The 26,374-nt window shown below is 44.3% G+C and overlaps 1 protein-coding gene across 1 annotated transcript; it reads left to right on the top strand.

The window, feature by feature from the left end:
- The first annotated feature begins 13,350 nt into the window (after positions 1-13,350).
- PSMB4 (proteasome 20S subunit beta 4) lies at positions 13,351-15,718 on the top strand. The gene is made up of 7 exons (XM_047784655.1): positions 13,351-13,532; positions 13,779-13,985; positions 14,248-14,394; positions 14,532-14,613; positions 14,996-15,112; positions 15,302-15,390; positions 15,595-15,718. Exons 1-7 carry the CDS (start codon positions 13,393-13,395, stop codon positions 15,605-15,607), a joined length of 795 nt encoding a protein of 264 aa, XP_047640611.1. The 5' UTR covers positions 13,351-13,392; the 3' UTR covers positions 15,608-15,718.
- The last annotated feature ends 10,656 nt before the right edge of the window (positions 15,719-26,374 follow it).

Raw genomic sequence — 26,374 nt, 5'->3', positions numbered from 1 at the left:
GTCCTCATGGACACTAGTCAGATTTGTTTCCACTGAGCCACGACGGGAACTCCAAAAAGATTTATATTTTGATCTGGGTGGTGGTTACATGGATATACACATACATAAATATTAACTGAACTGTGCATCTAGAATTTGTGTACCATATGTATATATCCATTGAGAAGTAAAAAAACTACATATTTTTGACTCAGAAATTCTACTTTTAGGAATCTAGCCTATAGAAACAAAGCATCCATTGTGTAACAATAAAAGCCCAGCATGCAAATAGTACATAGAGACTGGTTAAACAACAAGGTCCTACTGTATAGCACAGGGAACTATACTAAATATCCTGTGATAAACCATAATGGAAAAGGAAATAAAAAAGGATATATATATATATAAAGGATATATATATATATATAAAACCAAGTCACTTTGCTGTACAGCAGAAATGAGCACAACATTGTAAAAAAAGTATACTTCAATAAAACTTTAAAAAATTGAAAAAATCATCTAACTTTCATAAGGGAAATTTTTGAATAAGTTGTATTCATATGATAAATGCAAGGTAGGTATTAGAATTGATATGTTGGGATACAGTTACATCAAAAAGGTCACTGCTGAGAAATGTTTCTAAAGTGCTATTTTTTGGTAAAAAGTAAAATTCTTCCAAATTTCTACATTTCTACGAATATGGAGAAAAAAATGGAAACACACCTACCAAATTGTTAACATTGTTTATTTACCTAGGGAGATTGGAGAGGAGAAGGAGATTATGAACTTTGGAAAGACATAATTATATTGGTTGACTTATCTTTGAAGTAAAAATATTTTTCTAAAATAAATAAGTTAACAGTGCTAGTAAGGTAAAACACACGATCATTGTAGATACCTTAGAAGAAACTAAATATGTTAAGAATGGTTATCTCTGGATAGTGGGGCTAACGGTTAGACTGGGGGGGCAGAGTATATGATAAACTAACTTATTCAACTGAAGCTTCTTAACCCATGATAGGTAGGACAGATAATTTTCAAATACTGATTTTCCCAGCTGAGAAAGGAAACTAGTTACCAAAATCCTGACTCATCACTCCAAGCTAGGCTTTTCCCAGATCGTCAGATGTTTATGACTTCTGTAGGTATAAACCCACACTGTCCAATACAGCAGACATTAGCTATGTGAGCAGCCGAAATGTGGATAGACCGAACTGATGTGTGCTGTCAATGTCAAGGACACCACAGATTTCAAAGACCTATCATGAAAAAAAGTAAAATATCTCACCGATAATTTTTCATATCAATTAATGGTGAATGATAATATTTTGGATAACTTGGTATTAAATAAAATATATTATTAAAACTAATATCACCTGTTTCTTTTTACCACTAGAAAAAACTTTGGTTCTATATGTGGCTTGTGTTTTTTGTCACTGCTGTACAGCACTGGTATATAACCTTTTTCGATGTCTGTCTTAAACTAGGAGCCAAACTAGGAGCTCCCCGGAAGGGGAGGCAGGGATGACGGAGCCCTGTACCGCCCCTCCCAATTCCAGTTTTAACGCCGGCTCTAAGAGCCTCGAGTCGCTTGACTTTTGTAAGTCTGGGAGCGGGGACGAGGTGTGAGTGTGTGTGTTTCAGGCTTCCAATGGCAACAGCGGCCACCTCGTGTAAACAAACAGTAAACGTTCCCAGGCAATCAATACCAGCAGCCCCAGAAGGGTCGGCTCACCAGTAGCTCGCGAAGGCCTCGTCGGTGGGGGCCGCGGTGTGGGCCTGGTGCTCCTGGGAATCGCTGCGCACCAAGCACGAGCGCCGCGGACCGTCCTCGCAGAAGAGCCGCAGCGGCTCCCAGTGGCTGCGCCACAGACCGGGAGGCGCAGGGCTCCGGCGCCGCATCTTCTGCGTCAGCCAGGCCAGGGTTCAAATGGGCCGCAGCGCCGCGGGCCCGACGGCTGCCTGCACCCGGCGGAAGTTGATGGACAGCGGGTCCTCGAAATAGTCCAGGCAGAGGGAGCACGTCAGCTCCTCCTGGAGGTCCTCGGCTTCCACGCTACTCCTCTGCCCCAGAGCGGGAGTCGGGGTCGGAGGAGAGGTCTGCACCCCGCAAGCGGGCTCGGGAGGCCAGGGGCGTTCCTGGCCGCGGCCTCCTCCGCGAGGGCAAAGCGTAGGCTTTTCCCGGCCGGGGGTCGGGGGTGGGGACGCGGTGGGGGCACGCATTGAGGGGGCGGAGCGCGCACGACCAGATTCGCTAACAAATTTTGCTTTTAACGTCTGAAAACAACTTTGTCGAGGTATAATTTATGTACACAAATTTACTAATGGTTGAGTCCATTTTCTACTAACACTTTTCTGTATTTTTACATCATAAAAGCGAATCACAGAATTCTGGGACAATGATGATTACATAATTTTGTAATCAAACCGAATTTTCTCATAAAAACAGAACTAGACAGAAAAAAAACAGAATACCAGGAGTTCCCCGTTGTGGCTCAGCGGTAACGAACCTGACTAGGTTGCCTGAGAACTGCGAGTTTCAGTCCTCGCCTTATTCAGTGGGCTAAAGCTCCAGCATTACAGGGAGCTGTGCTGTAGGTCGCAGACTCGGCTAGGATCTCGTCTTTCTGCGGCTGTGGCTGCAGCTCCGGATTCGACCCCTAGCCTGGGAACTCCGTATGTTGCGGGTGTAGCCCTAAAAAGACAAACCAAAAAACCCACAGCATTTCCAACAATTACAAAATGACCTGACAAGATGCCCTATGACATCCAAAAACAAGTGGGCGAGGACAACCACCACCAGCTAAAAGACCCGTGTGGTGTCAGCATTTGTGTGGGAGACAGCAGAGTGAAACACCAGGTCCTGCCAGACACCCGAAAAAAGCAGACGCCAAAAGAGCCAACAGGCATTCACAGGAAAGCACCAGTTCAAACAGAGAAGGGCTTTGCCCAATCCAAGAGCTGATGAATGCAAGCAGTCTGCAGTAAGGTCTGAAGGGGCTGGAGCAGCCTAGCTCCCAGGAACTCTGGAACTGACCAGCAAGACTCCCTCTAGGACAGAGCTCCATACTGAGGAGAAACTGCTGCAAGTAGAATAAAGATTAATTTAAAAAGGACAACAGAGCCAAATGAAGAAATGGAAGGTCTAGATAAAAGTGAAGAGGACCAAAACTAGGAAATCTGAGAGAGCAACTGGCCATGTTTTTTGAAACATTACACTAAAGCAGCAGCAGAGGGAGCTATGTGAAGTTAGAAAAAGCCATCCTGAACCAAGCCTCCCAAAAGTTGAGCAAACAAATGTTTCCGAAAGAAATGAGGGATGGAAAGGATTGAGGGCAAATCCCACACAAAGTTATTACAAAAATAAAGAGAATAAGAAGCAGAAAATATCCCTACTGACAAGGAAAATACGCCAGACAGATATTTCCACAAGCAGAACAAACTGTAATCCACTATTTCAAAATGAGCTGAAAGATATTATGAAAATAATGTAAGAGATAAAAGACCAACAGAAGTCAGAATGAAAAATGCAGCTATTAGGTGACTAAACTCAGGAAAGAATTGGGAACAAAAGAAAAAAACCTTTTCAGAAATGATTTCTAAACCAGAACTAAGACAAATAAATACAATTGATAATGCCTTAAGAGAAATAGAAGGTAACATTTTTTTTAAAAAATTGAAAATAAACGAAGAGGAGTTCCCGTCGTGGCACAGTGGTTAACGAATCCGACTAGGAACCATAAGGTTGCGGGTTGGGTCCCTGCCCTTGCTCAGTGGGTTAACGATCCGGCGTTGCCGTGAGCTGTGGTGTAGGTTGCAGACGCGGCTTGGATCCCGCGTTGCTGTGGCTCTGGAGTAGGCCGGTGGCTACAGCTCCGATTCAACCCCTAGCCTGGGAACCTCCATATGCCGCGGGAGCGGCCCAAGAAATAGCAACAACAACAACAACAACAAAAAAGACAAAAGACAAAAAAAAAGAAAATAAACGAAGAGAGATCGAGAATACATACTAAAAGCTAAAATCAAGGGGGAAAATTTTTTTTTTTTTTTGGTCTTTTTGCCTTTTCTAGGGCCGCTCCTGCAGCATATGGAGGTTCCCAGGCTAGGGGTCCAATCAAAGCTGTAGCTGCTGGCCTACACCAGAGCCACAGCAACACCAGATCCAAGCTGTGTCTGCCACCTACACACAGCTCACAGCAACGCTGGATCCTTAACCCACTGAGCAAGGCCAGGGATAGAACCCGCAACCTCATGGTTCCTAGTCGGATTCGCTAACCACAGAGCCATGACGGGAACTCCATGGGGAAAAAATTTTTAAACGATATATTAAAATAACACATTGCATATATAAGAAAATCAACTCAGAATAACCAACACAGTCATGTCCTAATAAAATTATTGGACTTTATAAGGAAAAAGTTATTTCATCATCTAGGCAAAAAGAACAAGTGACCTATAAAAAGGGAAAAATTACACTGCCATTAATTAGACTGTTTGACAGGAACGATTTATTTCAGAAGAAAATGTAACATAACTAAGATATGCTCAAGGGGAAAAAAATATGGGCTAAAGGTTTTATATCCAGCAAAATTGACTAGAAGTTTGGAGGACACACACCACTGTTTTTTGTTGTTGTTGTTGTTTGTTTTTTGTCTTTTTTTTTTTTTTGTCCTTTTTTTTAGGGCTGCACCCGAGGCATATGGAGATTCCCAGGCTAGGGGTTGAATCAGAGCTACGGCTGCTGGCCAGAGCCACAGCAACGCCAGATCAGAGTTGCGTCTTTGACCTACACCACAGCTCACGGCAACGCCGGATCCTTAACCCACTGAGCGAGGCCAGGGGTGGAACCCACAAACTCATGTTTCCTAGTTGGGTTTGTTTCCACTGTGCCATGATGGGAACTCCCCACACACCACTGTTACTAGCATTCAATAACTAGGATAATATAGCTTTCATGAGCTCTCCCAGAAAGATCTAGAAAAAAGTCATTTTTTGGTTTCTTTTTTCTTTTTTTTTCTTTTTTTGTCTTTTTAGGGCTGCACCTGTGGCATATGGAGGTTTCCAGGCTAGGGGTCAAATTGCAGCTATAGCTGCCAGCCTAACCCACAGCCACAGCAACACCAGATCCAAGCTGCGTCTGTGATCTACACCTGATCCTTAACCCACTGAGTGAGGCCAGGGATGGAACAAGCAACCTCATGGTTCCTAGTTGGATTCGTTACCACTAAACCACATTGGGAACTCCCAGAAAAAAGTTTACAAACAAAATGATTACAGCAACATCAACGTGAGAACTGGTAGTAAGCTATATATATATCCATCTATATATATATATATATCCCATATATATATATGGTAGTAAGCTATATATATATCTATCTATATATCTATATATCTCCATATATATGTAGTAAGCTATATATCTCCCATATATATATGGTAGTAAGCTATATATATATATATATCTATATATATATCTCCCATATATATATCTATATATGGGAGATATCCTGTAGAACTTAGAATAAATATATTATATTTGCATATCATCCTTTTCCCCTTGCCTTTCCTTTTGTGAACAATTCAGTCCAATAGCCATTAGGTAGGACCAAGCAAGGTAGACAACTGTGTGAAGCAGAGAATGGTACAGAGTCACAGTGGCCCAGCATGAGATGTGAGGCACATCTAAGCAGGGAGACGGCAGTGACAGTGACCTGATGTGGGCTGTTGGAGCCACAGTAGGATAAAGAGGGTGTGCCCTTAGAGAGATGGCCCATAGTAAGGGGTGGGAGCCTGAGTGGGCTACGGAGAAAATCCTCAGGTGGGGATGGTCCAGAAAGGCTGCTGGAGCTGGAGCGGAGTGAGGAGGGCATGGGTGCAAGGATGGAGATCAGTTATGCAAAAAGAATTGATTTACATATATGTAGAGGATAATGGGAGTCAGGTTTCTCACTTTCAGAAAAGGGAACTAGAAATATGGAAAGGGAGAAAGTTAGAAAATGCCCAGTAGTGTTGGACTGAAATTGGAGATACTGGTATAAACTTGTAGTTTTCAGTATGGATAGAGAGATGGATATAGAGAGATAGGTATAAAAATAAATATTGATGTAAATCTATCTGCATAGCTTTCTTCAAAGTCTTAGGAATCAGTTCACCTAGAAACCAAATCTTGATTTTTTTTTTTGTCTTTTTGCTATTTCTTTGGGCCACTCCCGCGGCATATGGAGGTTCCCAGGCTAGGGGTCAAATCGGAGCTGTAGCCCCCGGCCCATGCCAGAGCCATAGTAACGCGGGATCCGAGCCGCATCTGCAACCTACACCACAGCTCATGGCAACGCCGGATCGTTGACCCACTGAGCAAGGGCAGGGACCAAACCCACAACCTCATGGTTCCTAGTCAGATTCGTTAACCACTGCGCCACGACGAGAACTCCAAAATCTTGATTTCTAAATACTGGTCTCCACTAAAAGGAATCAGGGCTCTTTGGAGAAATGACTGACTCCAGGGCTGGTGCAGAAAAAGTATAAGATGAGCCTGGAACATCCACTTTTGCCAGAAAGCATGGATGTGCTCAAATAGTGATGAGGCATGTCAAAAGGACCCAGAAACCTGTTTGAAAAGGCTCTCGTTGGCCAAATATGGAATAATTTGAGGAACAAAATGAATGTTTAAATCTATACATTCATAAAAATGCAAAAAAATGCTAATTTAGGTAATGATAGGGGCAAAATCATTTTAAAAGTCATTAAGAAAAAGAATAAAGCATTTATCTAGCCTTTCTTACATGAGCTTAGCACTAGGTAACAAAAAAGTAGATGAAGACATGTGTCTCTTTATGGAAATATTCAAGTTAATGAAAACAAAGTTATAGAATTAGAATATAATTATTGTATACTACCAAATGAATTAACTAAATAGAAGCAATTGCTAACATCACGAGAAAGAGACAACCAGACACAATGGGCCTCCTGATGAAAGATCACAGCACCACTTTCAGTCTTGCCAAAGGCACCAAACTTTTGAGTTTTTAAAAAAAATTTTTTTTTTTTGGTCTTTTCTAGGGCTGCTTCCCGTGGCATATGGAGGTTCCCAGGCTAGGGGTCTAATTGGAGCTACAGATGCTGGCCTACACCACAGCCACAGCAACGCTGGATCCTTAACCCACTGAGCAAGGCCAGGGATCGAACCCACAATCTCACGGTTCCTAGTTCGGATTCATTAACCACTGCGCCAGGACAGGAACTCCAAAAAAAAATTTTTTTTAAAGTTTTATTGAAGTGGACTTCCTGTCCTGACTCAGCAGAAACGAATCTGACTACCGCCCAAAAGGACGCAAATTCAATCCCTGGCCTTGCTCAGTGGGTTAAGGATCCAACGTTGCCAGTGAGCTGTGGTGTAGGTCACAGACACAGCTCAGATCTGGCATGGCTATGGCTGTGGCATACGCTGGCAGCTGCAGCTCCAATTTGACCCCTGGCCTGCGAACCTCTATATGTCATGGGTGCAGCCCTAAAAAGATGGAGAAAAAAGGTTTTATTGCAGTATAGTTGATAACATTGTGATACTTTCTGCTGTATGACAGAAAGTGATTCAGTCATACACATACACATATCTACTCTCTTTCAGATTCTTTTCCCGAGTAGATTATCACAGAATATGGGGAAGAGTTCTCTGTGCTATACAGCACATCCACACTTGAGTCTGAACAGACCTCTGGACTGAGCTGCCATGTGCGGGAACTGCAGAAGACTGAGGAACATGCTGAGCTACACCAGTGGCCTGCAATCAGCAAAACCCAGACTGTAGGCAGAAAGTAGGGCATACAGATCAGAGGTCCTGAGGACTTCAACAAATACGACGTTATGAAAAGAAAGGGCTAGAGGAAGAAATCTGTAATTAAGAAACTCAAACTATAGGAATTCCCTGGTGGCCTAGGGGTTAAGGATCCAGCATGGTCAATGCTATGGCTCGGGTCACTGGTAAGGCTCAGGTTTAATCTCTGGGCCAGGAACCTCTACATGCTGCAGGCGTGCAAAGAAAGGAAAGAAGGGAAGAAAGGAAGGAAGAGAGGGAGGGAGGAGGGGAAAGAAAGACGAGTTCCCATTGTGGCTTAGTGAGTTAAAAACCTGACTAGTATCTGTGAGGATGTGGAGTCCATCCCTGGCCTCGCTCAGTGGGTTAAGGATCCGGCACTGCAGTCAGCTGTGGTGTAGGTCATAGACGCAGCTCAGATGTGGTGTTGCTGTGGCTGTGGTGTAGGCTGGCAGCTATAGCTCCGATTTGACCCCTAGCCCGGGAACTTCCAGATGCTGCAAGTGCAGCCCTAAAAAGAAAAAAAAAAAAAAGTAAGAAAGAAACACAAAATACATATAAAATCAAACAAGTTGGAAATCTGTAGTGTCCAGGGAAGCATACTTGGATGATGAAACCATAAGAAATGTGAGAGGGTAATTATCACAAAAGTCAGGATAGTGGCTATTTTTTAGGAGAAGGAGACAACTATGATTAGAACTAGGCTAGCTGGAGAAGTTCCATCTCTTTCTTTCTCTCTCTTTTTTTTTTTCCTCTTTTTCTTTTTGGGCCGCACCCATGGCATATAGTTGTTCCTGGGCCAGGGATTGGATCTGAGCTGTAGCTGCAACCTATGCCATGGCTGTGGTAATGCCAGAGGAGGATCCGAGGATCTGTGACCCACTGTGCCAGGCTAGGAATTGAATCTGCTTTCAGATTAAAGGCTCTTAAAATGAAGAGATTATAATGGATTATCTGGGTAGGCCCTAAATGTAATCACAAGTGTCTTTATAAGAGAAAAGCAGAGGGGGATTTGACCAAGAGGAAAAGGCTATGTGAGGATGAAGAGAGACTGGAGTGGTGTACCCACGTGCCAAAGAGAGCCAAGTAACACCAGCAGCCACCGGAAGCTACAAGACACAAGGAATGAATTATCCTCCAGATCCTCCAGAGGGAGTGTGGCCCTGTTGATGCTTTGCCTTCACACTCTGGACTATAGACTTGTAAGAGAATAAATTTCTGTTGTTTTCAGCCACTAAGGTTGTAGTTATTTGTTATAGCACCTACAGGAAACTAAGATACCATGTAAGTTGTAAGTCATGGCAGGTCAATGTTCCTCCTGTAATAAGAAGCTAGAAAAATCAGAAAAACCGTATTTTTTTGTACAACATGGTATCACTTACATGTGGAATCTAAAATATGACACACATGGGAGTTCCCAACGTGGCCAAGCAGAAACTAATCTGACTAGGATCCATGAGGAGAACGCAGGTTCAACCCCTGGCCTCGCTCAGTGAGTTAAGGACCTGGCATTGCCGTGAGCTCTGGTGTAGGTCGCAGGCACGGCTCAGATCCTGTGCTGCTGTGGCTGTGGTGTAGGCCAGCGGCTACAGTTCTGATTTGACCCCGAGCCTGTGAGCCTCCATATGCCGCAAGTGTGGGCCCTAAAAAGACAAAATAAAATAAAATAAAATAAAATAAAATAAAATAAAATAAAATAAAATAAAATAAAATAAAATAAAATATGATACAGGAGTTCCCATTGTGGCGCAGTGGTTAACGAATCCGACTAGGAACCATGAGGTTGCGGGTTCAGTCCCTGGCCTTGCTCAGTGGGTTAACAATCTGGCGTTGCCATGAGCCGTGGTGTAGGTTGCAGACGCAGCTCGGATCCCACGTTGCTATGGCTCTGGCATAGGCCAGTGGCTGCAGCTCCGCTTAGACCCCTAGCCCAGGAACCTCCATATGCCGCGGGAGCGGCCCAAAGAAATAGCAAAAAGACAAAAAAAAAAAAAAAGATACAAATGAACCTATCTGCAAAACAGAAACAGCCTCCTGGAGGAGGAGAATAGACTTGTGGTTGCCAAGGGGGAGGGGGTCAGGAGAGGGATGGAATGGGAAGTTGGGGTCAGCAGAGGTAAGCTGTTACACATGGAGGGGATAAGCAACAAGGTCCTACTGTGTAGCACAGAGAACAATTTTGATATAGTAAACCATAATGGATAAGAATACTTTAAAAAGGAATGTACATATATGTTTAACTGAATCACTTTGCTGTCCAGCAGAAATTAACATTGGAAATCAACTATTCAATAAAAAATAAAATAAAATTAGTACATCTTTTGAAGGCAACGAGGTGATGCGAAAGGAACAAGGACTAGATCACATAAAATTTCAGAGACAGAAGAATCTTTCTGAGATAAGCTGAGCCCAGGCTGAAGGTCAGGCCTAACTCAGGCAGAATGCCTCTGCTTGGGAAAGAGAAATCAGCAAAGATTTTGGTGGTCATGCAGTCCTGAAGTGAAAAGTTAAAACTTACGGGGACTCTTATGATGGTCAGTTTTATCTATGGAAAATTTGCTGACCTCTTGGAATGTTCATGAGGCTGGAGAGTTGGGTTAAACTCTTCTAAAAAACAAAATGGGAATTCCTGTGTGGCTCGGTGGGTTAACACTCTGATATTGTCTCTGCGAGGATTCAGTTTCCATCCCGGGCCTCACGCAGCTGGCTGGGTTCTGGTGTTGCCACTAGCTGCATGGCATGGGTCACAGATGCAGCTCGGATGCCAGGTTGCGGTGGCTGTGGTATAGGCCTGTAGCTGCAGCTCTGATTTGACTCCTAGCCCAGGAACTACCATATGCTGCAGGTGTGGCCATAAAAAAGAAAAAAATTTTAAAGACACAAAGACTCTTGCACAGTCTGGCATTATAGACTAGGACAGGAAGACCTGCTGCGGCAGGGAAAGGAAAAGATCCTCAACTGCTCAACTGGTCTCCCCCTAAAGTTATTTGCCAGATTTTGCGATTGCCTGGAGCAGGAGCCTGGAGAGCTGGCTCAATCTGCTTCAGTGTCTCAGGGCTACAGAGATGAACACCCGCCCAGCTTTCAGTCAAAAGATTGTGAGGAACATGCCTAAAGAATATGGATGAACCAGACTGAAAAAGCAAACCAACCTTGACACAACCTAATCTTTAATTGGGTTGAGGTGATCAATCCCTCACCCCATGTGCCTAATAGGAAAAAGGGAGAAACCTCTGTGGTGAAAGAGAACATGATATGGAGCTTTTATAGTAATTCGTAATTTCTGGAAAATAATAAAAAAGCATGAGACTTCTAGGAAAAAAAATAGAGGGAGTTCCTGCTGTGGTTCAGTGGAAACAAATCTGACTAATATCCATGAGGATACGGGTTCGATCCCTGGTCTTGCTCAGTGGGTCAGGGATCCGGTGTTGCCATGAGCTGTGGTGTAGGTCGCAGACATGGCTCAGATCCTGCGTCGCTGTGGCTGTGGTGTAGGCCAGCAGCACTACCTCCAATTCAACCCCTAACCTATGCTGTGGGTGCAGCCCTAAGAAAGAAAGAAAAAAAAAAAAAAAAACCCGAATACAGCAATACTAAACCTATCCTAAAATAAACACTGAAAGATCTTCTCTAAATATAAAAGAAGCAAAAAGCTATAGGAAAGAAGAAATCCAATTGGAAAGTAAATGACTTAACTAAGTGAGTATACAGATTAAAAAGAAAAAAAGTGAAAGAGAAGAAAGAAATTTCTGAAATCTCCCTTGTTTCAGTTTAATTTATGTCCTGTTGTTTTCATCTTAGAACAAAAGACATGCTGGTCACCTTCTTCTGAGTATTACATCATCAATTCTTAGTAGTTTGCTTTCCCTGTCATCCTACTCTCAGGCTGGAAAATTCTAGACTTTGCTTCTTTTAGACTCTGTGGAATTTGACTACCTGCCTAATCTCTGGACCCGGCACTAGCCCTACCACAGCGTTAATTAATCCAGGGACTGAAAAGGAGGAAGCCCAGAAACCAGCAAGCCACCTCAGGCCACATCTTAACAAGAAGATAGACAGTTAATTGCTGGCTAATTGTTTTAAAGTTCATATGATGAGTGCTCAGGTAGCTATGAAAGCAAGGTATTCTAGTGGTTTTGGAGGAATCCCATTAAGCTTTTTGTCATAACAACGGATAGCTGCTAATTGTCCAAATAAGTCTCTGAGTAAGATTCACCTGGAATATGGAGTTTGGGAGGAGGTAGCTATTAATTAGAATTGGTAGTAAATAAATAATAATAAAGAAGATGAATAAACAAATATTATATGATTATTAATGAGCTATTAGAAGAAATCAACTACCTAGTTTTCAGCCAAAAGATGATACAAAGAGCAACAGCTGGTTGTCTCTCACACAAGACCTTGACCCTTCCCTTCCAGGGTTTCATGACCTAATAAAATATTTTATTTCAATTAGGCTAAAATTTCATGCATTGCTTTGGTTCAGATTAACTCAGGGAATTTAAAAAACAAAACTGATTTGGTTTCCCGCTGAGTCAATAATTTAAAATCTAATTGTGTAGGGAGGAGTGGCAAACAATCAGGTTTAGGTTCACCTGTTTGATTCTAGACACTGCTTCCAGCCCCTGCTACAGAACCACATTGAGAAGGGAACGCCTGGAATTTAGTTACATTCCCACAGTCAATGGAATTTTTCTGCTGTTTAAGAGGTAGGTAAGAGCATTTGACAACTAGGTAACTTTCAGAGATTTGTCCAAGGTTCTACACAGTGAGTGACCCGAGATATTATACACCGCAAGGTACGCACAACTGTAAGATTCCTAGACTCAGATCTACCATTATTTGCTGTGTGATCAGTTAAATCACTATTCAAGTCTCTGTTTCTTACCTATAAAATGGGTCGAATATGCCACATGAGGCTGCTTTGAGAAATACAGAACTTAAGAGATCCTGGGTTCACTGTTAGTTTCGTGTGGGGCTTTTCTTTTCATTTTATTTTTTTGTCTTTTTGTCTTTTTAGGACCGCAGCTGGGGCATATGGAGGTTCCTAGGCTAGGGGTACAATCGGAGCTGTAGCAGCCGTCCTACCCAGACCCACAGCAACGCGGGATCCAAGCCTCCTCTGCGACCCACACCGCAGCTCACGGCAAGGCCGGATCCTTAACCCACTTAGCGGGGCCAGGAATCGAACCCTCATGGATGCTAGTAGGGTTCGCTAACCACTGAGCCACGACGGGAACTCCTAAAGTGTGGGCTTTTTGATAAGGATCCAAAAAGGAAAGGAGACTTCCTGCCTCCTCGCTCAGGTCAGAGTCTTGACGAGCCCGCCCCCTCCCCATCTGCCACACCACCCTCTCCCTCCTTGAATTTGAGCATCAGAACATTGTTCTAGTCCAGATTCTACCGCTATGTATGCGACGCCTGGCAATTCCAAATCTCTGGGTTTTGGTCGCCACCCAGGACGCTCATACGGTCTGTCCCGACCCTAACAACATGGCTGCGGGAAGTGGCTTTCAGGAAGAAGAAAGGTGTGGCACTGAAGGATCACTTCCGCTTCCGTCGGCGCAAACGCTTTCATTTCTTGAGCTACGGTGACTAAGATGGAATCGATTTTGGAGTCGCGGTCGGGACACTGGGCCGGGGGTCCGGCTCCTGGACAGTTCTACCGCATTCCTCCCACTCCCGGATCCATCGTGGACCCGGCGTCCGTGCTCTATGGGAGTCCGATTACGCGCACCCAGTAAGCTCTTGGCGTCTTAGCCTGGGCGGGGGAGAGACCGTGGGGACTGGTGCGGCCGGCTGGTTCTGGGAGCCAGGGCAGGCGAGGCGGGGACCCCCGGGCGCGCTAACAGCGGGACAGCTCGAGGAGTAGGGCCCTGGAGAATGAAAGGAGCCATGGAAAGTCAGAAGCGGAACCCACAGAGCGGGAAGCGGGCCTAGGCTATTCTCCTCCACTACCCCTCGCCAGACCCTTCTTTATCTCCAGGAACCCCATGGTGACCGGGACCTCGGTTCTGGGAGTCAAGTTTGAGGGCGGAGTGGTGATTGCAGCAGACATGCTGGGCTCCTATGGCTCCTTGGCTCGTTTCCGCAACATCTCTCGCATTATGCGAGTCAACAACAGCACCATGCTGGGTGCTTCAGGAGACTACGCTGATTTCCAATATTTGAAGCAAGTTCTCGGCCAAATGGTGTAAGTCATCTAGAGAATAGGAGTAGTTCCCAGGTGGGGAGGGGAATCCACTGTTTTTATCCCATCAAGATGTTCTAGTGTGGAGGAACTTGAAGCTGCAGTAGAGGATGGGGAGACTTGTTGGGGGGTGAAAGATGCGAGGATGTTTGCAAATAGTTTATTTTAGTGGGTTTAAGTGGGGAAGATTGTGGTCACATCTTTTGGGGGTGGATGGAAAACCCGATTTGTTCTCTCCCTTTTCTCACAACCAATTCTTTTTAAGGATTGATGAGGAGCTGCTGGGAGATGGACACAGCTATAGTCCTAAAGCTATCCATTCGTGGCTGACCAGGGCCATGTACAGCCGCCGCTCCAAGATGAACCCCCTGTGGAACACCATGGTCATCGGAGGCTATGCTGATGGAGAGAGGTTGATTTGAATACAAATAACTATCTCTTCCCCCTGAGTGAATCCCACTTCTGACTCAGACCCCTTGGTCCCATCCTTCAGCTAACATATAGAAACCTAAGGTGAAATGAGTTCTTTGACCTATTGTGTCCTGTTAGCTTCCTGGGTTACGTGGACATGCTTGGTGTAGCCTATGAAGCCCCTTCGCTGGCCACTGGTTATGGTGCATACTTGGCTCAGGTAAGTAGTTGGTTGAGGGATGAGGGATAGAAGAAGACAGAAGGCAATGGGGATTAGTGGTTGTCTACCCTTGCAATTCTGACATGAGGAACAGGCTAGGATCCCTACTGCTGGGCAGATGGTTTTCTTTGTGGTCCAGAGACCATGTCCAGGTGATAGGTCCAGGAGTCAGTATACATGTGCAAAGAGAGGACACTCTAGAATTTCCCTTTCAAGTGGGTCTTAGCACAAACAGTTCATGCTGGTGAGGCAATAATGAATGTCACCTTTTCACTCATTTATGATTCCTTTTACATTAAAGATTTGTGTCAAATTGCCTGGCATTCAGCCCCTCATACCTCCCATGTTTTCTTTTTTTTTTTTCTCCCTCTGATCTCTCTAGCCTCTGTTGCGAGAAGTTCTGGAGAAGCAGCCAGTGCTGAGCCAGGCCGAGGCCCGAGAGCTAGTGGAACGCTGCATGCGAGTGCTGTACTATCGAGATGCCCGTTCTTATAACAGGGTGAGAAGTGTGCATAAGGTGGTGGGGATCTAATTGGCAGGTTCTTGGATACTTCCCGTCCCTGAGTCTCTATGCTTCGAAGAAGAGGGTGTCCCATTTCTGTGTCTTCGCTTTTTCATTTTAGGGAAAGACCCTCAACTTGACCTTTGACCAGGGACTTCTTTCATGAGAGCTCTGCTTTTCTTTCAGTTTCAAATTGCCACTGTAACCGAAAAAGGTGTTGAAATAGAAGGACCCCTGTCTGCAGAGACCAACTGGGATATTGCCCACATGATCAGGTGATTGAAATAACAGTTAAAAAAAAAAAAGTAGTTGGTAGAAAAGTTGGGAGACCCCTTGGTTGAACTAAGCTTAGTTTTTCTGGTGGTCTCAACCAAAAAATTCTCTGGGTGGAGAGGGTTTGGGTTGAGGATAGAGCTGCTTTTAGGAATTGATGTCTTACTCTATGGCTTCACAATCTTATATGGTTTTTTTCTTTTCAGTGGCTTTGAATGAAATATAGATAGATGCATTTTTCAGAACTGAAGTGGTACCCTTCTTCTAACTTTGAACTTGGCTGGTTCAAAGATACAGTTCTTTTGTAAAATAAATAAATCCTTTAAAACATTTGGTGAGTGGTTGTATTGTTTGACTAGTTTACACCAAGAGTGAAACTGCTAAGTACTGCTGTAAGCCATCTATTCCTCTCCTAGTCAGAGGACCCTTTGGTTCTTTTTTTTTTTTTTTTTTGGCTTTTTAGGGCTGCACTTGGGGCATATGGAAGTTTCCAGGCTAGGGGTCAAATCAGAGCTACAGCTGTGGGCCTACACCACAGCTATAGCAACTCAGGAGCTATGTCTGCGAACTATACCACAGCTCATCTCACAGCAACATCAGATACTTAACCCACTGAGCGAGGCCAGAGATGGAACCCACATCCTTGAGGATACTAGTTGTTAAAGCCACAATGGTAATTCCTGATTCATGGGGTTTTTGTTTTTTTTGGTCTTTTTGCCTTTCTAGGCCTGCACCCGTGGTATATGAAGGTTCCCAGGTTAGGGGTCCAATTGGAGCTGTAGCTGCCAAGCCTACGCCAGAGCCACAGCAATGCGGGATCCAAGCCGCATCTGTGACCTACACCACAGGTCAGGGCAACGCTGGATCCTTAACGCACTGAGCAAGGGCAGGGACCGAACCCGCAACCTCATGGTTCCTAGTCGGATTTGTTAACCACTGAGCCACAGCGGAAACTCCTGATTCATGGTTCTTAAAGCATAGAGTTCTCTGTGTGATAACACAGGACACCTACTGCTGTCGTCATTGGGTCTTTACTGAAGGCTGCTCTCTATAGAAGTCACAATTAGCTTTTGTGGTCAATATTTTCACCCTGCATTAGGTTCCAAAATGAAGACTTTCTAGTTAATGTTGGCCGCAAACGTGATTTTAGTTAAAAAATCATTTCAAAAATAGAAATGTAACATCTAGGAGTGCTGCTCTTGGGGTTAATCCCAGGCTGGAATTGAAAGCCTTAATCCCTTACCCATCCAATCTTCTCACTTTTCATGGGGAATACTAAGTAATTTTAATTGACATTTAACCTACATGCTTATTGTCCACATCTAATTTCTAGCACTGTCAAAAGACCTCTTAAAAGAATTGTGTGTTCATTCAAAGTCCTAAGTGTAGGACTTCCCACTGCGGCTCAGTGGGTTAAGAACCTGACATACTATCATCCTTGAGCATGCAGGTTTAATCCCTGAACTGGCTCAGTGGGTTGGGGATCTGGCATTGCTGCAAGCTGTGGCACAGGTCAGATGAGGCTCTGATCCAGTGTTGCCAACGCTGTGGCTGGCAGCTACAGCTCCAACTTGACCTGAGTAAGTTCCATATGCCGCAAGCGTGGGTGGGTGGTGGTGTTGTAGGTATAGCCATGAATCGTATCAACTGCAGTTATTAGCCAATGCCATCCTTAGGTTTGATGTTAAGTTTGAATTTTAAAAAAGTAACCTTGGGTGGAATTCCCGTCGTGGTGCAGTGAAGATGAATCTGACTAGGAACCATGAGGTTGCAGGTTCGATCCCTGGTCTCACTCAGTGGGTTAAGGATCTGGTGTTATTGTGGGCTGTGGTATAGCTCACAGATGCTGCTCAGATCTGGTATGGCTGTGGTGTAGGCCCGCAGCTGTAGCTCTGATTTGACCCCTCACTTGGGAACTTCCATATGAGGGTGCAGCCCTAAAAAGCAAAATAAATAAATAAATAACAACCTTGGGTGATTTCTGATGCATATTCTCTCTAAACCTTTTTGAGAAACTAGAATAAGCAGGAAGCCCCAAAACTATTGCAGGCATACCTTGTTTTTGATGTTTTGCAAATACTGCATTGTTACGGTTTTACAAATTGAAGGTTTGTGGCAACTGCATTAAGTCTATTGGTGCCATTTTTCCAACAGCACTTGCTCACTTTGTCACATTTTTGGTTAATTCATGCAGTATTTCAAACATATTTGTAATTGCGATTTGTGATCTTAGCTGTTACTTTTACAAAAAGATAACTTGTGGAAGGCTCAGGTAACCGTTAACATTTTTCAGCAATAAAGTTTTTTGGTTTTTTTTGTCTTTTTTTGCTGTTTCTTGGGCCGCTCCCGCGGCATGTGGAGGTTCCCAGGCTAGGGGTCGAATTGGAGCTGTGGCCACTGGCCTGCGCCAGAGCCACAGCAACGCAGGATCCGAGCCGCGTCTGCAACCTACACCACAGCTCACAGCAACGCCGGATCATTAACCCACTGAGCAAGTGCAGGGATCGAACCCGCAACCTCATGGTTCCTAGTCGGATTCGTTAACCACTGCGCCACGACGGGAACTCCAGCAATAAAGTTTTTAATTTTTAAAAACATAATGCCATTGCATTTAACATACTATAGTGTAAATATAACTCTTATATACACTGGAAAAAATCTGTGTGACTCGATTTGCTGTAATAGTCACTTTTTTGCAGTTGTCTAGAACCCAACCCACAGTTATCTCCAAGGTATGCCTGTATAGAACATCAGTGAGGTGAGAGCTGAGAAAATAAAAAACATCCCTCTATCTGTGTCATCCATGATTACAACTCGTAAATTTCTTCCACACACTCAGTCTCAACACAAAGTAGTCAATAAATACTTGTTTATTGAGTAAACTGAATTATAAAAAAACAAAACAAAAAACTTCCTTCTACTACTAAGCCATGCGGGCAGAATCCACAAAGGTAACTTCCTGGCCAAAGCCCAGCTAATCCATTGTTATTATGGTCTTTAAAAAAATTACCCTCCAAGGAAGTCATACAGTGTGCAGAGGCCAGGAACCCAGCTCTAGTAAGTCTGGGGTAGCTGCGGAGACTACCAGAGGATTACGTTGTTGTAGATAGAGTTGACCATAGTTCTTGAACTTTCTGAAAGGCAAAGTTTTGACTTGCAAGTCCATATTCTGTCAAAATGGCATCAGGCAAAAAGCTGGGGAAGAGAAGCCCAGGAGGATCCTCAGTTCAGTTTTCAGATGCCATGAGTTTACAAAGCTTGGCCAAGCTGTTTACGGAAGGGGTCACTCCAGTTCACTATATTATAGTGTGCTGGGAGTTAAAAAAAACAGGGGTGAGGAGAAACAGGCAGTAACAAACGTCACACCTGTACCACTAGGCCCATCACATCTTGAGATTCTCCTCATCCGTGAAAGCCTGTTCAAATAGGGTCACCCAGAAAAAAACCACATTGTTTATAAATCCATTTCCCCTCATTTTATTAAATGTTCCACTTATGTACATTTTAAAGATGAACCATTGATAAGCCTGTGCAGTTGCCTCTTGGCTCACAGGAAGGAAACGTAGCTGAAAGCCTCAGGATGGACAGAAGAATGGTGTACTTGTGGGAAAGGTGTACGTGGATTTTTGCTCCTTTTCTCTGTATGTTACAGTACATTTCAGTTTATAACCATGAGTACATACAATTAAAATTAAAAAAAAAATTCCCTCATGCAAATCGTAGAAAAAGTTTTCTTTCATTGAAGCTGGCAGTGAAAAATAAAGATTCATGTCTTTTTCTTTGTGCATACCCCCATGTGTTTCTTCTTCAGGTCAGAATCTTCTCTAAGCATTAAGAGAAATAGGGGAAAGCCATAGGGTAGGCAGGATTTCAACAAGTGGTCTTTTTATAAGTTCAATACAACTTCTTGAACAATTAGCTGCTGGCTGGAGGTCGTGTGATCTCTTGAACAGGTATGCTGTCCAGCTGGCAGGCAGAAGTTCATTAAAGCAGGGGCTGCCCCCATGGGTTGCAGGACGAAGACCCATACACCAGGAATGGCTTCCACCCTAACATTCTGTGTGATCACCTCAGTACCTCTCGCTTGCTAATGACCCATGTGTGATCCTTTGTCCAGAGGGACAGTGTGAGATTGGGGAAAGGGGCCAAAGATCACAATTGCAAAGAATATTGGTTTTGTGGTGTTTTTGAAGGAGGGAGGGTGGTGGGGAAAAATCTATCATCATTCTGGATGATTAAAGATGGTTTCATGCATTTTTAAAGCCACAATTTTATATGAGTTGCTGGAGAAACCAGCATCTCAGGAGAGGGAAGGAAAGAAAAGGAGAAGGAAGAGAGAGTTCAGTGGGATTTTTTTTTTCCATTTTCATTTTATATAAAAGTGTTAAGACCACAATGAAAAAACTTTATCCATATATATAATAAACCACTTTGTGAGCTACAATTTTTGTCTGTCCCGTCTTTAGAAATGTTCTCACATGGACAATGGTTGGATAGCATCATGCCCAAAGACATTGGCCACACAGTAAAACAAACAAACAAAACCCAGGTGTACTATGATACAATTGAGGTATAAGGGGAAACAAAAAACTTAACATTCACCCACCAAGGATTTTTTTTTTCTTTTTTCTTGATTTTGTCAGAAAAATACCAAACACAGTGATTTCAATTTAAAAAAAAGTCACAAAAATTTGTTTTTAGCAGAAGTGAATGACCAACAGGCCAGCTCATCGGCTCAGACGTGATCACTATTGGTTTTTCTAATAATCCACAAATCCACAGGGATGTGAAAAAGTCAACATCAGGGGGGAGTGGTGGCATTAAAATTAAAAAATATAAACCAAATACCCCCACCTGGTATACCCCTTTCCCCTAAATCCCTTTCCCCTCCCTCACGCTTCCCCACCCCCACTCCACACCCCCTCATGACCCGAACCCTCAAATCTCCATCAGATCTAGGTCAGCTTCTTCAAAGCCATAGAAGGACTCGGTCTCGCTTTCACCCTCAAAGAGCTGGTGAAGGCTTTCAGGCTCAATTGTCTCTTCAGGAGATGACCTGGGTCGGGGAGTGGAAGCTGAGGGCTCCTCCGACTGTTCCCCACTCAGCTTCAGTTGCTCCTCCAGGGAAGCAATCAGCTCCTCCTGCATGTCAGCATTTCTGGTAGGTGAGTTAATGTTACCATCAGGGCCAGGGAGAACGCTAGCCACAAGGAAGGACCTCTGAACCAGCTCTGGGCAGTCCCCAATGACACCAAGAACCTCAGCCAGCCAGACCAGCACCAGCTGCAGCAGGACATCAGAATCACATGCGGTATCTGCCATTTCCCGAGCCTGCTCCTTCCACTTTTTGTGCAGGAAGTTCTTGACAGTTCGTTTGATGCATACATCTAGCGGCTGGATTTTAGAGCTACAGCCTGCTGGGACAACTGCAGGCAAAGTGCTAGAGGCACTAAGCATGGCCAGCACCTCTTCTGACAAGTGAGTGCGGTGACAGTCCATCACAAGCATACCTTTGCTGCGCTGGCAAGCCGTGTGCTTCTGCCACACTCGGGATGACCACAGCTCCATAATCTCATCGTCACTGTAGCCACTCTCCTTTGCCTCCAGCAATATAGAGTCTGGCACATTTGCAGGCTGATCCATTTGTCCTCGGTAGAAAACCAGGGTAGGGAGGACAGTGCCATCTGCCAGAATGGCCAGCACCACATCACACCAAGGTTCCCCTGTGCCCACTGTCTGCAAGGCATTCTCCTTTCGGTCATCACTGCTCAGTACCTCTGTATCCAGGAACAAGGAGATCTCATCAATTGCCACAATCATAGACAAGGGTAAGTCCTGGTTGTGAATCTGCCGTTGTACAAATTCAATGAAGAGTCCTGCATTCTCTGCCACATCCTTAGGCAGAGTGTGGGCCACAGCTCGCCGGGCGTGGGGAGTCAGGTGGTGCCGTAGCATGAAACGCACAGCCCACTCATAAGAGATCTTAAACCCCCCCTCCAAGGAACGTCCTATTTTGGTGGCCTTCTGGAACAAGGTCTCCTCATTTACAGGTAGTTGCTGTTCTCGTTGGGTCAGCACCCACTCAGCCAGTTTCTCTTCGGCTTCTAAGCTCAGATATTTGCCCTCCAGATTCTCCCCCTGTGAGGCCTGGAAGCGCCGAAGCCAACGCCGGATGCGTCGCTGGGGGTTTCGGAAGTGTTCAGCTGCCTGTTCTGTATTGCAGCATAGGGCAAACAGTACCACTCGAAGCTTCTTCACAGACAGCTGCTCCTTCTTGCCAAGCCCACTGCTACTACCACCCCCTGATGCTGGCTCAGGTTCCTGGGTAACTGGGCTCCCTTCATCCTGGTCTTCAACATTCAGACATTCAGCCCCCTCCGTAGCCAAGGGAAGGGCTAAAGGCTGGGGATGAGTGGGGGTTGGTGGTGGGGTTGCAGTTGAGGCTGGTGATGGGACTGCCTGGGCCATAGGAGCAGGGAGCTCTTCAGGCTCAGCTGGGGTGGGCCCCGCAGATTTCACAGTGGCAGCTTTATTAGAAGGGAAGGAAGGAGGAGGATACAAATTCTTCAAGTTCCGGTCGTGCAGTCGGTCACGAGTCTGGCCATGCCTAAGGAGTTAGCAAAGAGAGGAGGAAAAAGCTCAGTTAGGCCAGGAACACAAAATAACAGTAGTAGCAACAGTAGTAATAATCAAGACCAAACATACTGCAAAACAGAAATTAAACCATGAAGTGAGTTTCTGTTACCTGGAGTGAGATATCCAAGTGAGTCCTATGGAAAAGGAGACAATAAAAAAATGTTAGCTCAATGAAAAAAACTAACCCTCCAAAGACGGGGTTTCAGAATTTCAACCAAAAAAGCACACCTACCACCTTCCCAATCTTACATAAACTTCAGGTTAGAGTGCTTCCCATTTGGTGAAATGTATCTAAATAGTGACTGGGTTAGGCCAGGGAGAGATACTGCTAACTCAGTATGACCTGTATCCTTAGCTTTTGTTTTTTCCCTAACCCCTCTCTCTCCTACTTACCCCGTGGCAGGATGCTACTGGATCTGTGAGAGGGGTTGAATACCAAATGCTTAGCCATGGCATCTCCCACAGAGGTAACAAAGGTACATGAAGTGCAGGCCAGCTTGATTCCACTAAGGAAGAGAGTCAAAAGTAGGTAAGACAAATACAGCAGTGATACTGGAGAGAGTTAAGCTCTGAGGCTAAAGAGTGCCCCTTCTCCTCGCTCTCATACTAGCTCATGTGCCCACCCATCCCCAATAATAAAAAGGATTTAATGTAAAAACTTGAAAAATTAAGAGGCCATTAATAAGTTTTTCCTTACCTCACAGAATTTTTAAACAAAGCCAAATACTTGGGGCTCTTTCGTGGAACATGATTGCTGAGAAAAACAAAGAAAAAAGTGGTATGAAGTAGGGGATTCTGCTAGAGAACACCAGCCGTTGACACCCTAACAAAAGCAATGCCTCTTCAATACATCCTAATCTCAACCCAAGCCTGTTTTCCTAGCATACTGATAATTCCCTATCTATTTATTTTTTCTTTTTAAGGCTACACCTGTGGCATATGAAAGGTCCCAGGCTAGGGGTCAACTGGACCTGGAGTGGCAGGCCCACGCCACAGCCATGGCAACACTGGATCCAAGACGCATCTGTGACCTACACTGCAGCTTACGGCAATGGCAATGCTGGATCCTTAGCCCACTGAGTGATGCTAGGGATAGAACCTGAATCCTCACAGAGACAATTCGGAGTCTTTAACCAGCTGAGCCACAATGGGAACTGCGACTGATATTTCCTATTTAGATGTAAATGAATCATGGAGTTGAGGGGATTAAAAGGCACCTCCAGCTTTGGGTGGTGGTGGCATGGCTGGGGTCAGAGGCTGCATTTCTAAGAAGCTACCATCTAGTGCTGCTGGTACTTAGACCACATTTTGAGTAGCAAGGTCCTACAAAACCAGAGCACAGACCATCAAAGCCTGGCCTCCCATCCTACTTGGACAGGCGGACAAACGGCTCTAAAGGAAACAGGAGAAGCAGGGGAGGGAATGAAGTAAGTTCTGGAGAATCTGAAATCCCAGATAGGAAGATTGGTTTAATTGCGACTTACTTGATCATGTGGTTGGCATAAGCTCGAGAACAGCAGGTGCTATAGCGACACAGAGAGCAGTGAACATAAGTAGGGAAATGATTAGGGAAATCTGGGATCTCGAAGCTGCACTCCAGACATGTCTGCCGGCCCATGACACTCCTGTTAATAAACAAGGAAAACTCTCATTACTGCCTCAGGAGTCCCCAGACTGTACGAGATTTAGACAACAAATCCTGCTTCAAAGGCTACCAGATTACACTGGCTATTAGGAATAGTTGCGCCCACCCGGCCCCCAGCCTCCAGAAGAAGGCACTGACATTTTCCTAACAGCTCTCTTCTGGATGTTGCGCTGGACAGGGGGATAAAGGAAGACGGGCAGAGGGTCTGTTGAGGAGGCTAGAGGCGCTGCCTCCTGCAAGGTGCTGGGAGGTGCATCACTGGAAGATACAGGAACAGTTCGTGGCTGCCCTCGGGAAGCCCGGATTGTCACCTGTGAATCAAGAGAAAAGAGTAATGAGACACTACTAGTGAAACCTGAGAATACTGAAAAGTCTCTATTCCTCCCCTTCTTGGATCTGTAAAGAAATGTCAACAAACCCTTTACCTTGGTGCCTGGTTTCAAACCTTCCAGTTGCTTGGGTTTACGGAAGGTTTTATGGTGCTGAAGCTTGTGTTCAATTTTGTCCTTGGCAAAGAGAAACTGCAGCCGGCATTTGTTGCAGTGATAAACATTCCTCTTCTGAAGGGGGGAAAAAAGAGACAGAATCCTTTAACGGTTCCCAATGAATTTTCTTCCCTGAGAAGAAGGTAGATCATCGCCAATCATATCATTCTTTCCTTTCTATTGACAACTTATCACCATAAGAAAGACGTTCACAACACTAACAACAAATCTATCGTTGAGAATCACCTCCTGTGCTCCCAGAGAAAGGCGGACTCAAAAGTCAGGATGACTAGGTCCTCAAGCCTCTCCCCCTAACTTGCTTTATCGATGTGGATGAGTGGCTTATTAAGTTTTACTCCCCCCTATTATCTTTATAGCATGGTTGGACAGTGTTACCTACTTTTTCAAAAACACAATAAAATGTACATGGTAAAAAACAAAAAAAATCAATTTTTATTCTGCACTCCTTCATGAGGTAAGTTTGCCTTCAGCTCCAACCCTCAATCCCTTTCCAGAGAGACAATCTATTACCAATTACTTGGGTCTTTTAGTCTACGCCTGTCACTGTACAGCAAACACATACATCTCCAATTACCACCTGTTTTCCTTTCTTTTACTTTTTTAACACAGATGATAAGACTTTGCTACATAGTGCTGTTTTTCCTCTTAACACATCAATACATACAGATACGCCTCCCTGTGAGGCCACTCTGAAGATTCAGTCTGCCCAGTATCAAGGTCCTTCAAAAATAGGACCCATGCCTATGATTTTCTTCCCTCAGATAGCAAGGCTCTATACCATCAGCTGAGTTACAAGTGACAATTTCCATGCTGCTACTATATGAAAATACATCGGTGGTGGTTATCAGCAGTCACCACTGTGCAAAAGAATGTGTGAGCCTAAGAGAGTGTGGTGTGTACAAGTGAGTGCAGGCATGGACACACGTGTGGATGTGACACACAGGTGCACCCATCTTGTACTCTATTTGGCTCCCTCTCTATGTACCTTCATTCTCCTCTAGTGGCTCCTTTCCTACAGCATTTTAAACAGAGGCATTTCTATTCCATCTTAAAAACAACGCACAACATCTGCAACAACAAATTCTCCCTTGCTACCTCTTCCCCTGGATCTACCACCCTTGGTCCTCCTTCATAAACAAACTTCTTTAAATAAGTTGTCTCCATTTCCTTACCTCTCTCATTCATTTGTCCTGCTGAAATCTGACTTCCACCCTGCTAACCAACAAAACAGCTAAATTAAAGGTGGCCTCTGAAGTTTCTATGCTGCAGATACGTTCCTGCAACTTTGACCACAATCTTTTCTTCAATCACTTTCTCCCCTCGGCTTCCTTGATACCAAAACTCTTTTGGTTTTCCTTCTAGAACTAAGGTCCTGGCTTTGTGGATAGACTTCAATGGACCTAAGTCTTCAACTTACTCTCAATTTGGGGGGTGGGGGATGAGGGTGAAGCATAGCACAAAAGTTTAAAATCCACTGATTTATACAACGATGATTCCTAAGTATCTGTCATAACCCAAAGCTTTTCTCCCAGGCCTCAGACCTATATATCCAACTACCTACTTAATAAACAACTACACTTGATGTTCACAGATACTAACTCAGAATATCCGAACTTATAATCCTCCCCCCAAAATTTACTTTCTCTAGTGTTTCTATCTCAGTAAACAGTCCCACACATTCATCCAATCACCCAAGACAGAATCCTGGGCACTATTCTTAACAACTCCTTCACTACCTTCATCTAATCCATTTGTAAATCATAGATATCACTTATCTTCTCAGTATCTCTCAACTCTACCCTCTTTGTCTTCATTTCAAAAGCCAGTAGACCCAATCACCTCTCATCTAAACTACTGAAAAAGCCTTTGGCCAGTCTCCCTAACTCTAGTCTCAATCTCCTTCAATTCATTCTTAGTGCAGCCAGTGCAATCCTAACTAAAAGCAAATTTAAATACATCACTCTAGGACTTAAAAATCTCTTTAATGGCTTCCCAACAACTTAACACTCATACAATTTGAAACTCCTTTTCATGGCTTACGAGATTCTCCATGATCTGTTCCCTAACTTTCAACCTCCTCCTGTACCCTACACTCCAACCACAGTGAACTTCTTTCAATTCTTTGAACCTCCCCGTGTCTTTAAGCATGTTGTTCTTCTATCCCACTTCGCCTGGCTTATCCTTACTCATCCTTCAGGT

Source organism: Phacochoerus africanus, chromosome 6, assembly GCF_016906955.1.
Source record: "Phacochoerus africanus isolate WHEZ1 chromosome 6, ROS_Pafr_v1, whole genome shotgun sequence".
NCBI lineage: Eukaryota > Metazoa > Chordata > Mammalia > Artiodactyla > Suidae > Phacochoerus > Phacochoerus africanus.
Note: the sequence above shows the minus strand (reverse complement) of the source record. Positions and strands in the feature narration are given on the sequence as shown.